The 17,449-nt window shown below is 45.3% G+C and overlaps 1 protein-coding gene across 1 annotated transcript in view; it reads right to left on the bottom strand.

Annotated features, from left to right (window-relative positions):
• The window catches only part of nos1apa (nitric oxide synthase 1 (neuronal) adaptor protein a), a gene marked incomplete at both ends in the record, with an annotated part of 100,503 nt that overhangs the window by 5,280 nt on the left and 77,774 nt on the right, over positions 1-17,449 (bottom strand). The window contains 2 exons of the mRNA XM_080859602.1: positions 10,004-10,153; positions 11,630-11,795. Of these exons, the coding sequence (XP_080715728.1) occupies positions 10,004-10,153; positions 11,630-11,795 (316 nt within the window). The remainder of the gene's footprint in view (positions 1-10,003; positions 10,154-11,629; positions 11,796-17,449) is intronic.

Raw genomic sequence — 17,449 nt, forward strand, 5'->3', positions numbered from 1 at the left:
ACCCCAACTGCAGCGACAAAAACATTAAACATTAAACATGAACTCAGTTTCATACACAAACATAGTTTCAACAGACACAACACATTTACCAAACGCAGACAGCTGCTGTCATGGAGGGTTCAGCAGCTCTTAGTTAACTGTCTGACACGTCTTAGTCATGTCAGTCCAAAGTTCCCCTTCAGTCAAATTACGTAGTGCTTAGCTACAATAATGCAAATTTCTTCTCTAGACTTCCCAAAGGTGCGTTCCTGTGACAGAAACGTCCTCCTTGTCCTCACTTACACTCTGAGGAAGCTGTCTTCTACTTCGCAGAGCCAACACGCCTGTTTATCCTTGAAGTGAATAATGCATCATGCAACATTCACAAACATTAAACAAAGGCCAGTTTTCCTCTCCCACTTCACAGATGTTTCCTTCGCTGGTCACTGGAGGAAACAGCGGTCAGGCCGTCACTTTAATGGTCCAGCTTCTGATGATTGATTTGTTTTCTTCTCCCTCTTTCTGTTGGCAGTCCAGCATGTATACCAGTGTCTTGGCCATTTCGAGCCTTCCTGTCCTACTGGCTGGAAGGCCTTCACAACAAAATACTCGGCTTTGATTCCCGGAGAGTGTGTGTGTGCGGCTCTTAAATACCCGCACCTCAATAATCTGGGGCAGGCAGCTGGGGTTTGGTGTGTGTACAGCAACCCGGGAGCTATTCTGGGTTAATTTATGAGCTGCCACTCCCCGTGTCTGACAGCACAAAAAGGAACATCGGGATCACAGGGAGTTTAGTCTGGAGCAGGTGGGCTCTCAGACATCCAGTGTTTACGTTAAGAGATGTGTGGCCTGACACCAGCAGGGCCAGGGGGCACAGGAAGGGGTAAACTACCGAGGGCAAACACCAGGAAGGCAAACCGTGGAGTGACGTTCAGGGTAATTTAACTTCAAATGCAGTTAAGTTATTATAGGAGGAGGAAATTATAGGTTGTTGTAGGTGTATTACAGATCTAACGCACAGTGAGTGTAAGGAAGAAAGGGGTTAGGAACTACAAGTGTGAGGATGGAGGAGAAGAAAATACAGAGAAGAAGAGAAGGAGTAAGAAAGGAAATGTTTATTGAGCCAAAGAAAGATCAGTGACAAGGTACAGAATAAGTGCACTTCCACTCCAGGTTAGATACTTATGAGTATTTACCCTGTACACATAGCTGCGTGGCGAACAGAGGGGGAGCACAATGTGTGGTGGGACCCGCTGCACCTGAAAGTCTGAAGAGGATATGAATGTGAACAGGGTCGTTTTTTTCTTTTTTTTTCACCAGAGGGGTTAGAAAACAAACAAACGCGGCGGGACACCTTGACAGCTTAATAAAAAAAACCCTGCCGTGCTCACAAGCATATTCAATCACGGTCTACTGAACGCCAACTGAACTCTGCTCATAGGTCACAAGCCGGAGAAACCAGGTCTTCTACGCCTCAGTGCTGTGTGGAGTCCTCACTCGTCCTACTGGAATGCTTTTCAGCGCCCCCCCCCCCCCCCCCCCCCCCCCCCACCTAAGTTACAATGCTTTCCAAAACCTCCATGTCCTCATTTACATGATTTCACTCCAACTCTCGCAACAGGCGCACATCAACACCAGAAAGAGTACAATCAAAACCCCTTCCTCCTCCATGCAGGTAGGCTCTTAAACACGGAGTGGGGGGGGGGGGGGGCTCTCTACTGCCTACAGCCTAGTCGGCAATGATGGCATCACCACTGATGTTTCAATTACTTGGAGACAATTAAAATCCTCTCTTGATGGAAAAGGCTGCTAGCCAGTAGACTGCGTGTTTGATGTACTGCAACATGAAAAAAAAAAAGTCATGAAATGATCTTTTCATCTCAGTGCATTAGGCTTGCTCGACAACGTCTTCTGCGTGAGTGGAGGGCAAATCATGTACCATTGCCTCTGACATATTAAGTGCATGGAGGCCTAGAAAAAATGATTGCCCTGCTGATTGCTTAATTATAGTGCTTTCTATGAGAAAAGTGAAATAATTAGAGCTAGGCTGCCTGAATGATCACCCTCATCCAAACATGAGTGATTACTCCTGGTGTACAGCAATATTGCCAGGTCATTTACTGTGGTTAACTCAAATCACCGGTGGACTGGAGTACTTCAAAGGTCTTATTTATAGCTTCAAGGTACGTTGGCCAAAGATTACACACACTCCGGTATGTGACAGGGAGATTTTAGTTCAAGTCATTCACTAATTCAAAGTAAAAAAAAAAAGTGAAAGAACTGGAGGATAAAGGGCTGTAACCCATTTTACCTCTGTGGGCAGGCGAATAAAGCGGGCCAGTAAACACACAGGTCGATGAAAGCTGGGTCAAACATCAATTTTTCATCACACCTCCTTCTTCCACATGAATCATTAACATACATTGGTGTGCAAGGAGTGGGGTGGGATGAGCTGAGGTAGGGGTGTGGGGGTCTCAGAACACTTTTTCTAACATGTGCAGGAGTCTCCTGCTGCTTACTTCACGCTGAGGGGTCACGGGGTCGGGTCAGCGGTGCTGGGAATGCAGACAGGCCATAATGGGATTAGAAGCACTCTTCCCGTTATCAATCCTGTCCTGACAAAAATGCATGCCGAGGTCTGCCCTCCCCTCGCATGAGCACATTAGCCGCGTGCCTCCGTCCTTGGGCCACCACCTGATAAAGTGCTTCTCAATGACAGTGACTGTGAGGCCTAGGGAGGGGGTGAAGGGATGGGGGTAGGAAGGGGTGACACTCACTCTCACTCTCTCTCTCTCTCTCTCTCTCTCTCTCTCTCTCTCTCTGCTGAGTGTAAGATGTGCCACCTCTGTGGGTGGCTTGGCGGGCTGGAGAGGATCTCTATCTTGGCGCTGATTTATCGCAGTGGAAAAAGGCCAAAGCCCCAGAAAAGAAGAGAGGAAAGAAAAGAGACAAGGAGGAGGAAGAGAGGGATATATTTAAGGAGACAGAAAGAGAGAGGAAGAAAGAGAGCCAATCAGAGACAGAGAGGAAACAGGGGGATGGAGAGAATGAAAAAGAGAGGAAGAGAGACAGGGAGGAAACAGGGGGATGGAGAGAATGAAAGAGAGAGGAAGAGAGACAGGGAGGAAACATGGGGATGGAGAGAATGAAAGAGAGAGGAAGAGAGACAGGGAGGAAACAGGGGGATGGAGAGAATGAAAGAGAGAGGAAGAGAGACAGGGAGGAAACAGGGGGATGGAGAGAATGAAAGAGAGGAAGAGAGACAGGGAGGAAACAGGGGGATGGAGAGAATGAACGAGAAGATTAGAGAGACAGAGAGAGTGAATCACATTTGGTGTGAGTGAATGTGACCCAGGGTTTTCGGTAGAGACACAGACGTCTCGGCATATCATGTGAATTATGTATGCTCGCCGTGGTAATGCCGTGTCTTCTCAGAAAAGACTGAGGGTGTTTTAAAAGTGGGTGACAGCCAGGGGAGCAGCTCACGCAAAACTACCATAAAAACGCCACTTAGGGAGGCTAACAGACATGTTATTTTGATGCACTTCACATCTATCCAATCAATATTTGATATAGCAATTTGTCCCATTTCAAGTGCAGGTCTTGGCCACCAATGGTGACAGAGGCAGTTGATTAAACCTTTTGTCTAAGTGTGCCAGCCAGATTGAAGTTATTTAAGGAACATTGTACTGCCATTTCTCAGCAACTCACTCAGCATGAATTCAATTTAATTGTTGTAGTCTTAACACTCTGAACACTGCTCTGAATTACACAGGTGGACACAAGTCATGGAGATGATAAAGTTACCGTTGTCCTTTTGATTCTGGAGCACTTATAGAGTACGTGAGTCTGACATCCTGTAAGTCATATAGTGAGCCTACAAAGTGACACAAGATCAATACTGATCCGCTGCTTTAATCTTCAATTCTAATCACACCTTCTATGCAGGATTAACCAATGGACATGCATCATTAAATTATTGATCCGTTCTGATTGGACTGGAAGTGGATCTTAGGCACAGCCATCAGCTCCTTGTACAACTCATTGATTGGGAATGTCAGACTCCTTACAATTTCATGGTAGCATTCCCCACTTAAGTTCTGGGAGGTTTGAATCAATAAACCTTTTTTAGGTTTTTGCAAGGTCAGTCTGCATGCAACCCTCCTCTTTTGGCACAGTTACTCGGTGTCTGGGATTATGAGCAGGATGAGTGTCCATGCCGAGCACGGACGCGTCCTCTAAACAGGGAAGGAGTCAAGAGACCTGCCCATAGACCTCACGTCGTCTGCTCTGAGCTCAATGAGACGACGATGCCTCTTCACGAGGTGAATAGCAATGCCTAGCGCCGCTCATTACTCCCGTGACCTGTGAGAAAGTGAGGAAGAGCGGAAAAGCAGGACCTACAGGTTCTCTGAAATCTCTCTGGGACAACCGAGGGGCACAGGGTGGGTGGGGCTGAACTTGAGGTTAGAAGGTGGTTTTCTGTGGCATTTGTGTATGTGTGTGTATATGTGTATATGTGTGTGTGTATGTGTATATGTGTGTGTGTAAGGGTATATGTGTGTGTGTATATGTGTATGTGTATATTTGTATGTGCATGCGTATGCGTGGTAGGGTGGGCTTCTGGGTGGGGTCAGACTGGGGCTGCCTGCTTACACTTATCAGCCGGAAGAGGCAGCTGCACAAACACAGGGTATGAGCCTGACAAAACTCCAATTAAGATTAAGATTAAGATTAAGAAGTAAGAAGAATGAAAAGAGCCGCTAGCCGCCTCCAGCTCCAGAGGCCCCTGTGTTTTTAGCCAGATTAATGTGTGTATGTGCGTGTGTATGTGTATGAGTATCTGTATGTGTGTGTATATGTGTGTATGTGTATATTTGTATGTGTATGTGTATCTGTATATCTATATGTGTATGTGTATATGTGTGTATGTGTATATTTGTATGTGTATGTGTGTGTGTACGTGTATATGTGTGTATATTTCTATGTGTATGTGTATGTGTGTGTGTATATTTGTATGTGTATATGTGTGTATGTGTATATTTGTATGTGTATGTGTGTGTGTGTGTGTGTGTGTGTATGTGTATGTGTATGTGTATGTGTATGTGTATGTGTATGTGTATGTGTATGTGTATGTGTATGTGTATGTGTATGTGTATATTTGTGTGTATGTGTATATGTGTGTGGGTATATGTGTATATGTGTGTATGTGTGTATGTGTGTATGTGTATGTGTTTTTAGCCTGATTAACCTCCACGTAGTCTACATGAACCTGAGCGTTAAACATCACATATGCTGACAAAAGTTCTGTTCAAGGCCCCCCCCCCCCCCCCCCTATTTGGGACGGTTCCAGACACATACGACATAGAAAACCAATGGCGGGTTAGAAGAACCCTTTCCAGTGATATTACTGGGGATGGAACGGATGTGAAAGGAGAGTACCTGCTAAGGGCTGTCTCTCTGTTGAGGTCAAACACAAAAATAACAAAGGTTCACTTCTAATGGCTGGCAGAGGCCAGTGGTAAATGTCACTGTAAACAAACGGCAGACTAATTAAAACACATCTATGACCTGTATGAAGGAGAGCTAAAGAGAGCTACTGAAAAGGATGCCAGGGAGAGAGGAAGATAAATAGACAGTGAGATGGGAAGAGACCGTGTGAGAAAGGGAGAGAGAGAGAGAGAGAGTGAATGAATGAAGGAGGGAGAGAGAACTAGAGAGAAAGAGATAGAGAGAGGGGAAGTCTGAACGAGCCTGAGCAGTGGCTCCCTGCGCAGAGGCAGCGGTGACAAACAGATGGCATCAGCACCCTCCTCCCCATCCCTCTGCCCACCAATACACACTCACATACTGTCTGCCTTTGAACACGGCAATGCCTGCTTTAGCATGTTACACTAGCATTCCCTCCTGAATTTCCCAGGCCACTCTCTGCAGTGAAGGAGAAGGGTCCACTCACTGACTTATCTGCCTCATCAAATCAGTGATCATCTTTTTGGATCTAGCTCTGGGGGATGTAGCCAAAGATCCTATACAATTATGCTGGGCTAATTAGTTGGCCATAAAAACATAACAAGATGGGTTTATTGAGATAATGAATGTAAATGATTTCCAAAAAATACACTAATAATACAGCGCATCAATGTTTCTGCTTTGATTATGTGAGCCTAATTAGGTTTAAAAAATGAATATATCCTCATTTATCATTTTTGAAAGTGTGGAGACAGCTTCCACTTAAAACCGAAATCAAAACGGCAATCAAAGTGACACTGGGTAATGGGACACTATTGAAAACCACACGGGTCTTACCAGAATTTCGAAACCTTGATCTCCATGCAGGTGTCTCCCAGGAACCCAATCAACTGTGCAGTCACTGACGGCCAGAGAGAGAAAAAAACAACTCACTGCAGGGGAGGGGTGTTCCATGCCGGGCCACGCAATTTATCTTCCACCGCTGATGGATTTCAGTTTGATTTATATGCCCATGCATGACGTGAGGAGGTAACTGTAGGTAGCTCTCAAAAGTCCTACATTAGCGGTCAACTAATTGGGCAGGCAGGGCACTGCTCTAGGTTGTGGAGGCCATTTGAATAATTGAATTTCACCTCTTAGCAAGTCCTTCATAGAAGAAAAAGGGAAATTTACTTCGTCCCTCAAAGGTTGTAAAAAGAGAAGCTCAGGTAAGCTTACTGAGGCTTACTGCAGAATAGAGGACGAGAGAGGGGCTCTGTCACCACATCGCCATAGTGATCTTCAAAGCGAGAGACAGGGAGGGGAAGAAAAGGATAGAGGGAAAAAACACATACAAAAAAAACTGTAAAAAACATCAACATTCTGCCAGGTATGGCGCCTGGGTCCAGAGAGCTGGAAAACTGGCAGTAACAGGAGGGGAATGAGAGAAAAGAAGAGAAAGATACGGGGATGGCAAACAAAGGAGAGAGGGGAAAAAAAGGGGCAAATCGGAGTAGAGTAGTGATTGCGATGCTGTCGGCCATCTCGCCTCATCACGCTGCTCTTGGCCCTGGACACGGTCTACTACTCCTGGGCCATTAAGAGGCCCGTCTGTGCCTTGTCTCTGACAATCTGGCACACCACACCAGCCGGAATGAAGGCAACCTCCTCCTCCTCAGAAAAGATGGCGGTGCCTCCCAGTGGGAGAGGGTGGAGAGAGAGAGGGTTGTGTGGGTGGAGGTGATCTTCAGGGCAGCACAGCCCTCCACAAGGGCATATTTGCCAAATTGTGTCCATTTGTATGGAGTGGAATTCATGCCACCCTGGAATGCCAAAACGACTTTGGGCTGGGGGGAGAAATGTGTAGAGAACGTGCCACAATGAAGAGCGAGATGATTTCATTGATTTGCATTTTGTTCAACTTCCATCCAGAAAAACAATAGCAAGGGATTAAATTACACACAAATGTTATGATGAAATCGTGCTATATCTCTCCAAAATAGATTAGGCTTTTCTCTAAATGTTCTCATTTTCTTTTTCAAAAAGTACATGCTGAAATCCTGCCACCAGGAGATCTAAACATTGTCCAATCAAACTCTCCTAACAAACAGGGAGCGTGGTTGAGGTTGGCAGGGTAAAGTTAACCTTGTTGACTGGAGTATGTTTCTGGCATATTACCTGGTTATCTCAAACAGTCTTGTCAGCATCATCTCATTAAGCACCATTTTGTAATCTGCTTTTGAACATTGCGCCACGGAGCTGTCTGCAGAAAACAGATTAGACAGTTTCCTCCTCGGCAGACTAATAGACAATGCTTCCACCTCTTACGGAGTTGAAAAATATTGAGCTTGTTGTTGAAGTTGTTTGTGGCCCTATGAACCATTGGCATGGCCAATTATTAACAAAAATGTTTGGGTCAAAAAAAGGGTTAAGTCAATGTTAGTGCGTGGGATACTGAATTTCCAGTTTAGTGTCCCCTACTGGTACATGCTTACTGACCTCAGCTATGCCCCCTTTTTGCTAGAGGACTGTGATTGGACAGAGATTGAACTTCCTGGTAGGACAATTTTCCAGTAAGGAGTAAAATACATATTCTGTAAATGTTTTAATATATTTTATATTTAGTTTTTCCTATGATTAATAACTTAATATGTGTCTAATAACTTAATATGTGTATTGTTTATTGTGTATGTTTATTGTTTGCACCAACGTCCCACAAAAAAATCCTGGTAGGTGAAAACCTACTTGGAGTCTGATTCTGATTCTGAAATAAAAGAAGCCAAATCCATTTTGGAGTGTGTGATGTTGTCATCCCTTTTTAGTGTTTTTCTTCTGGATGGTAGTAGAACAATATGCAAAAACAATGAAATGATTTTTCATTGTGACGCGTTCTCTTTTTCGTCACACAGTGTGAAGCAATGCCTTTTGTGCACTGCATTTCCTCATGGCACGGGTCCTGTGTGCTGTGCACTATTAAACAATATGCGTGCCGTGTTTGCATGTCAAGGTGGCACAAATTCGGCTCAATTCGCTTGAAGTGTGAAGCAGCAATGATTGCTCGCTCTCTAGGATGTGTGGGTAAGATACGCAAAACCTAAACCACAAGGAATTGTGTTGGGCAAAAGAAGCCAGAAAAAAGCCTTCAAAGTACCCAGTCCGGCCAGTGTTGTCAAAGGACACTGCATTCATTCTTGTGTAAATGCTGTGTGATAAGCACTTAATTACAGTCCAGATTAATTATACAATTCCTGATTAATCCCAATTCTAATGCCTTTCCCCGTAGTGGGAAATCCGTATTGCATAACTAGGACTAGTTGCAACACCCCCCTTCCACTGAATATGCATGAAGAGGACACTGGAGTGGAGTGTCTGTGATCAGTGCTGTCTACCACACTGGATGAAGAGGATATCGATAGTCGCAAATTATATTTCGCTGCGGATTTGTTCCATTGCCGGTGGCTCCTTAATGTACATCTCCAGTCATTGGGAAAAAGGGTTTTGAGCTGCGTTTCAGACATGCACAGTGTAGTGGTTACAGAGCACAGCACAACCTCAGAAGTCTCAGTAAATGGTAACGATCTAAGCAAAAAAAGCACCACTGGGCTCTAAACATCACCGGATGTGCGCCAAAACTAAACTGCAAGAACAAAGACTGGTCGCAGAACTGCGTATGGTACATGCTTGCACAAATAACTTATTACCTGAAAACAAAAACATTTGAATCATCAATGGACATACTGTTTACATATACACATTCACAAGACCAAGTATAAAATGTTTGCGTTTTTCTTTGCTGTTTTTTCTTAACCTTTATACACACATTTGTATCGGTATAGATGCCATGTTCAGCTAAAAATATGATCTTCCTCAAAACACCCACGGCTCCTGAGAGTTCTGGGGGCTTTTGGACAGGACAGTCAGACTAACTTCCTTTGCTGGGCTAAACCTTGGAGGAATTTGTGTTATCAAACCAAAACCCCCTTCTCTCCCACTCATTTACCCCCTCTTTTGCTTTCCACTGCTGGTAGACAGGACGGCACAGACGATGGGTGCCCTGACTCAGGCGTGCACAGGAAGGACCTGATTAAAATGACTCTTGGCCTCGTATCTTATTCGAGACCAAAGCATGTGATCGATTGTGTGGGGATTTGAGGAAAGGAATCAGGAGGGCTGATATTATTGGTTTTGGCCGCTAGGCTAGACTGGGCTATGCTAGGCTACACAGCGATCTCGTCATCCAGCAGGCAGTCGGGGAGGGCATGCTTGTTGAGCACGTTGAGAAGGCGCAGCGTACTCTCGTCCTGGCCCCCCCAACTGTCCCGGTCGTCGCTATCGTCTGTGTTGGTTGACTCATACTCCGAACCAATACCTGACTCACGGAACCTCAGAAACTCCAGGCTGCCAAGCAGCTCGTCCTGAGTCTCCGGGGAGAGGCTAGCTGGGGTGGAGGGGGTCTGCTGCGGGAGGTGGAGGCCTCCCCCGCCCGACATCAGCACCAACCCGGGGCCCTGCTCTTGCTGGGGGGGCCCAGAGAGAAAGCGGAAACACTCAAGCTTGACCAAGCACTCGTCCCTACCTAAGGGGCTGGCCAGCGGCTGCAAGAGCTGTGTGCCGTCACCGAGCGGAGGGAGGGTCAGGTCATCGGGCCGCGGCGTCGTAGGGTCACACAGCACTGGTGGGACATTGGCACGGTAGGTGATCTCCAGAAGACTGTCCAGGGAGCCCACTGAAGAGAGAAATAGGAGAGGGAGAGAGAAGGAGAGAGAGGGAGGGAGAAGGAGAGAAAGTGAGGGAGAAAGAGAGAGAGGGAGGGAGAAGAAGAGAGAATGAGGGAGAAGGAGAGAGAGGGAGGGAGAAGGAGAGAGAGTGAGGGAGAAGGAGAGAGAAGGAGAGAGAGTGAGGGAGAGAGAAGGAGAGTGAGTGAGGCTACTTCCAAAAATGCCATGACTAAGACAGGGTATGTCTATATGTATTTCGTTTACAAGGAATATGTAACACTGTCCAAATGAATTTGAGAGTCACAGACCAAGACCGAAAGAGTGTGCAAGAGGGAGAAAGCGACAGAAAACAAAAGAGAAAGAAAAAGAAGTATTCTGTGACTGAATTCGAGGGTGCGGGCGATCTCAAGAGGGTTGTCCTGTGAAAGTACATGAGACAAAAGAAGAGAGGGAGAGAAGGAGGAAAGATGGAGAAGTCCTACCTGAGCGTATGTGCCTTTGGCCTAAGGCACTGTACAGAATGGACTCTATGGCCTGTGAAGACCCTTGGGGATCATAACAGGCAATGAACGCAGGGGGCGACCTACATCAGTATGCCCATCCCTCTCACTCTACGCCTACACTGCTTGGCAGACACCTCATGAACAGGCTTTGAATTGCTTCACTCAGAGAGAGACTAGTTCCTTTGAGTCTTCTTGCAGGTAATCACATGCGCAGGAATTGTGTGTGGAGCCCTTTTAGGCCAGTGCAGACTCACTAACACAGGAGATCTGTGGATCCTGAGGTACAGCAGAAGAGGAGCCTGCTACAATTCGTGGCTTTGTTAGGTAAAACACTACATGGGGGAGAACTGGCTGGTCTGCTAACCAGGGAACAGGGACCAACAAAAGGCAGGTGACATAGACTGCTGCATAAAGAAACATGTAAAGGTAAGCAATATATGATACTTCAGACCAGAACTGAAACACTGAGGCGTGTGAGTAGAACATGGGGTAGTGATTAGATGGAGGGAGTAGAAAACAATGCAATCAAGAAAGATTGAGGCCAAAACTATTTGTACTTGTGTAATTTAAGTTATCACACGGTTGAGACCAAAACAATCTGTGCTTGTGTAATTGAAGTTCTCACACAGTTTGTTAATAATAGGGTGGGAATGTGTGTGCACAGAAGCAGAAATAAGATATAGCTTTTGAGCGGATGACGCCGCCTTAGGGGATGAATTAATACTGACTAGACTGAAACATGGTGAAAGAAAATAAAGGAGACTAAATTGTGTGTGTGTTTGTGTGTGTGTATGTGATGTAGAGAAAGGCAAACCGGAACAAGAGAGAAGGTAATAGACTAGAGGAAACAGTGAAGATAAAAGAAAAGCACCAAAACGAAACAAAACTGATGAAAAAGAAGACTGAGTGACAGATGCTGACTGTCTGCCTGTGTGTGTGTGTGTGTGTGTGTGTGTGTGTGTGTGCGTGTGATCCACATACTTGATCCATGTTTGGCCATTTTCAGCTCCAGCTCCTGTACCTGCTTGACCAGCAGTGAAATGTGCTGCAGCAGGTCTTTGTTCTGCAGGAGCAGTTGGTGCACCCTCGCCTGGGCCTCGATCCTAGCCGTGGCCTCTGCAGAGAGCTGGTCTTTCATCAGGTGAACCTAAACACACACACACACACACACACACACACACACACACACACACACACACACACACACACACATTTGATATCTCTGACCATATCCACAGCAGTTTAAAAACAGACAGAGAAAGGAGCCTTTTTCATACATGGCATAACTAAACTGACAATAGGCCATAGATTCCTTTTAATTCCACATATTCCGTATAAACAGACGCACACATATTTACAAACACAGTGCGGGCACACACAGAGACACATAAACACTCAGGGCCTGATTTACTAAGATTGCGACCGCAGCTTCCAGATCCGCGCTGGGCACTCTGTGCTTACTCCGCCCTTTAAAGGGCCTGATTTACTAACATAATTGTGACCGCAGCTTAATCTGCGCCTTTGCCAGGCGCACATTAACGCACAGTGTTTCCCCGCATTTTCCGTGGTATTTATCAAACCAGACCCGCGCTGGGCAATCATTATTTAGCGCACCGTTAAAAGACGGTCGCCTGCCTGCCGCGATGGAGATTCGAGGAAGAAAAACTAAGGTTCAGCTAAGAGGAGATGGTTCACGTTCGCTCAATCACTGAACCTGATTCAATGTGCACGCGTTATGTTGTTGTTCTGCCCGCCATCACCTACAGCGAGATGTTTAAAAGAACACGATTATAAAGAATATGCTATTGGTGGCATTCATCCATAAACTGTCTATTATAACAATATAGATGTGTACATGGCGAGATTAATAAATTCTACAAGTGACATGGGTTCACTACAATATATCCGGATGATTAAACTGTCATGGACAGATCCAGGGTATTTGTCTACCACTTTAGTAATGGTCATGTGGGCATCACATATGACCTGGACATTCAATGAATGTGTGCTTTCTGTTTCCGTAAATGTGTTTGTGGATTGAAGGTGGGACTTTTTGCATGTGGGTGCAATCAATGGCTCCAATTACGTTCGGAAAGTTTAATTTCAGCTATCGTAGTGGGGAAATGTATATTGACCAGTGCGCCATAGCAATGCGTCGAGTACCTGGGTGAATATTTGGCTGAGTGAAGGCTGATACAACAACTGCAGATGCTATAACTGTTTGAAATTATCCGGAGGCCAATATTTGCAAATGTTGCCAGGAGTTTAACAACTGATGGAATGGAATGTGATCGCAGGGTGGAGGGTTCGATGTTGTCTCTGATCTGGTCCAGCAATTGAAGTATTGCGTGGCTGGTTAACCTGTACCGTCTAATGATTTGTGATTCGCTTAACTGAAAAAGTGTTATAGGAGTTTAAAAAATTATTTCTGTGCGCTGTCTCTGTCTTCTTTCTTCGCCTTGCTCTTATAACTGCTGCCATATCAACGTTTTCAGACTCAATGGAAATGCGCTTCCTGGTTAAGACGTGCTTTTATGAGGCAGAGAATTAGCCCGCAAATCAGAGACGTGCGCTCGCCAGGCAATTTTAGTAAATACCACGCAATACGTCATTAGGCGCACTTACCTTCTCTCCTCCCATTAAATTGCGCTTCACGACCACGTTACCACCCACGTTTCCGTGCCATCCTACCTGTTTGCAAGTTCACACCCACAAAGCGTTAATATGCGGCTCTACTCAAATGCGCCCCCTTAGTAAATACCGTTTTATGTTTACGACCGCTATTTTACGCCTGAAATGGGCGCAATCCTGTTAGTAAATAAGGCCCATAGTGTGCTGGCTGGAAAGTCAAACGTGATGCAACTGATCGCTATGGTTGCTGAGAGAGAGAGACAGAAAGAACCTCCCAGGGGAGCTGCCTTCACACGTCCCTTCACCCACACTGCCCCCTCACACAAGACTACCCAACCTAGAGCACTCAGGTGGCTCAAGTGCTGCCAAATGATCAAATGATCAAATAATCATCAAATAACTGGGCACTGTGCACTCCGCAAGTTAATCTTGCATACAAGTGAGTCCTCCTCTACATGAATAATTAATCTGGCAAACAAACTATGAAATGTGATTAAGCCGTAGCTTGCTTCATGGAGTGGGGGCACTGTAAGGAAGACATCATAAAACCTTTTTTTCCCCCATTGAATGCATCACTCATGCTTCTGCTGTAAATCCCCTGTGCTTTAAAGCGCAGCACACTCTAATCCATGTTCCCATACATGACCAGAGACTAACTTAGAGATGGGTCCTCAAATGACATGCTAAAGTTTTCTCCCACAAAAGAAGGCAAGAAGTTTCCATTTTCCAACCCAATTTTTAGACCCATCAGTTAGACAATCAATCATTTACCACACAGATTGAGAGGGGAGGAAGGGGCCTCAAAATTCACCTTATCCTCAATAAAAATGTCAAGAAAGCGGGGCAATGTTAGGAGCAGCACTCCAGGGCATATTTAATTGTCTTTTTACATAACTCACGTGCAGAGCCAACTGAGTGACTGAGTTTGAAAGATAGCTTGCAAAGAGAGAGAGAGAGAGGGGGAGGGGGAGAGGGGCAGAGAAGGAAAAAGTGGAAGCGGGAAAGGAGGAGATATAGAGTGGGGTTATGCAACACTTCTCAAAATATGACATGAGAAAGAAGGTTTCATGTAAACATACCACAGTTAATTGGATTTTGAACAGAAAGAGAGAGCGTTACAGAGAGAGAGAAAGAGAAAGAGAGAGAGAGACAGAGAGAAAGACAGAGAGAGAGGAAGAAAGAAGATATCCAGGGCTAACTTAAATGTGTGACTTCAGATATCATTATATTTATTTTATGGAAGGGCCTGAAACAAATGCACCAGTAATTGAAGAAAATGCACTATATTGCAACCATAGAAAGATAGTGTTGTTCTTTGTGTTAACTCAAAGTTAAAAGTAAAAACCTTGTGCACCACTTCAAAGAGGTTGGAGTACGGAAAAATTACTTTTTCATAGATGATGCAACTACAGTGAGCCAGAGACAGAACCAGCCAGGAGGATTGCAAATCATCCAGCCAGCTTTAGAACATGAACACCAGCCCAGCTTTAGAACACGAACACCAGCCCAGCTTAAGAACATGAACACAAAGTTCAAAGTACTTTATTGTCATTGTCACAAAGACAACGAGACAGTAGAACACCAGCCCAGCTTTGGAACACGAACACCAGCACTTCAGAGAGCAGGGCTGGAGATGATGTCAAATGTGGGCAATTTTCTTCTCTCCAACAGAAAGCAAACATCACAGGAAACCTCTATTTGCAGGGAAATCTGTGGCGTCTTATGCTACGGATCCAAACGAACACACACAAGTTATTTTTTAACTTTTAACTTTAACTCAAACCAACAGTACAATACAGCACAGTAATGTGTTCGAGCAGTAAATACTACCTCACCTGCTTAAAACCATTCAAATGATGGAGTAACCAATCTGTCCTACCGTACCAGGTGAATGTGAGTATGTGTGAGAAATAACAAATGTTTGTATATTCATGTCAATGCATTTGACTCTGCCTACACACACTTCACGTTTGTGCTTCTCTCTCTCTCTGTGTTTGTGTGTGTGTGTGTGTGTGTGTGTGTGTATGTGTGTGTATGTGTGTGTGTGTGTGTGTGTGATTGTGTGTGATTGTGTGTGTGTGTGTGTGTGTGTGTGTGTGAGAGAGAGTGAAAGAGAGATCCAGCTGATTAGAATGCATTGGAGTGTCCTCCAGACGCCCTCATATACTACATCCCCTTAAGCACTGGCATCTTTCACCCACCAACCCCCCAACCCATCCCCCAATCCCCAACCCATTCTGCTGCAGTTCATCTCCCAGCTTCCCAGCTCACTTAGTGGGGCCACCAATACCTTTCCCACATTCCCACCCCCTGCCTCCAGCACCATAGGAAGCACAGGTGATGTATGGCACAGCTTAGAGGCACCACCATCTCCCACAAGGAGCCCATAGAGCAATTCATTCTCCAGCACAAAGGTAAAGGTAATGAGACTGCTGACTGCTGTCTGGAGGAGCTCATCCTTTGTGCTCACTTCCCCTTTCTTTAATCAGAAAGACCACATCTGAAGGAAAAGAGCTCACAGATCCATACTTGAGGATGTGATGAGATCTTTTCCCAAATGTGTGTTCCAAATGGGTTTGTGTGTGTGTGTGTGTGTGTGTTTGTGTGTGTGTGTCAGTCAATTACAGCGGGAAACATGGATGATGAGAATAAGAAAAGGATTCCTTTCACCTTGACCTCAGAAGGTGAGATCTGGTGGGAGCTACTTCTGAGTTTACTCCTGGTCCAGGTCAGTGTCCATGGGAACTCGTCAGACTGTGGCTCTGTAAAAATGTTCTTATGCAGATGCTTCAGACCCTTCTCGTCCTGACAGACCCCCCCCCCCCCCCCCTGGTGCGTAGCATTCCCGCCTCTTCTCGGCCTTCCATCCTTCTGAAGGACATTTAGGGCGTTCGGGTCCGATAAAGCATTAGCACTGCAGATAACACGGAGAAACAGAGCGCAAGGACTGATAATTTTGGTTCCTATCTGCGGAGAGAAAACTCTCTGGTCGGACTCCTGACTACTGACTACTCGCTCTGAGCGGAGGCAAGTCTGAGGGTGTGAGATTAAAGTCTTCTCTTCTTCTGCTGCTGTGTGTTTTTTAGTGCGCAGGGCATCATGCCAGAGATTGCCTTCATCCACTCATCACGGCTTTGAGTTAAACCCTGGCGGATTCAGTGACTGCCTTCAGCTTGCAGGTCTGTCCTCTGTTCTTCCAGGAGTCACAGAACACACCAAAGGCAGTTCTGACACTAGCAATAACATAAAGGCTGTGGAAATGGCCTCTGTTTCAGTTCTGTCCTTGAAAAGAACTCAGTAGCCGTTATCGAGAATGAACACCTCGTTGCTCTGAGGATTGTCGCTTTGAAGTAGCAATGTAAGTCGTGTTTGTGGTTCATGTCTCTTCGCATTAGACATTGACAAAATCTGTTATGTATTTTGAGGGGCTCATTTGGAAGCACTTCTAGCGACTACCAGCGAACCTATTATGCTTTTCAGTTTTTTTCCCTTTTCCTTAGTTTGTTACTTGCGCATGCAAAGTTACCAAAGGCCAACGTACATGCCAGAGGGAGTAACTCTCTCACACAGAAACATCTTTTCTCTGATGCCTGAAACGCCTTGTTTGAATCCCAGCCTTTTCCTCTGTTACATGATGATGCATCTTGTCACACAATATTTATTCCCCAATGTCTCGTGGAGATGACCAATCAGAGGGGGGGGGGGGGGGGGGCTTAAAGTTTCACAGAGATTCTGAAAAGAGATGTTCAGTATGGGAAAAATATTGTGTGTCCCCAAAAATAAAATAATGGACATTGAAAATGAGCTCTTTAAAATCCCATAACAGATTCAACAAGGATTGGCAAAAGAAATTATCCACATAAATGCATCCCTCAGCATAAATTGAATCCCTCAGTGCCCCCAAGTCCAGCTGGTCTTTGGAAAGCGTGTGTGGATCTGAGTGTATCCTTTACTAAGATGCAGTCTGTATTTATGCCTGTTCAAGAGTGTGTAAGTGAGTGTGTATGTGTGCAGGTTTTATTCAGGGCATTTGTGTGTGTGTCTTTTTGTAAGCATGCAATTACAAGAAAGTATACACACACAAACACACACGCACATAAACACACACCAAATTATGTAGAGTGTTTGTGTGAAGGCTATAGTGCATTAGTGCATATTTTGTGCTGTTTT

This window comes from Sprattus sprattus (assembly GCF_963457725.1).
Source record: "Sprattus sprattus genome assembly, chromosome: 2".
NCBI lineage: Eukaryota > Metazoa > Chordata > Actinopteri > Clupeiformes > Clupeidae > Sprattus > Sprattus sprattus.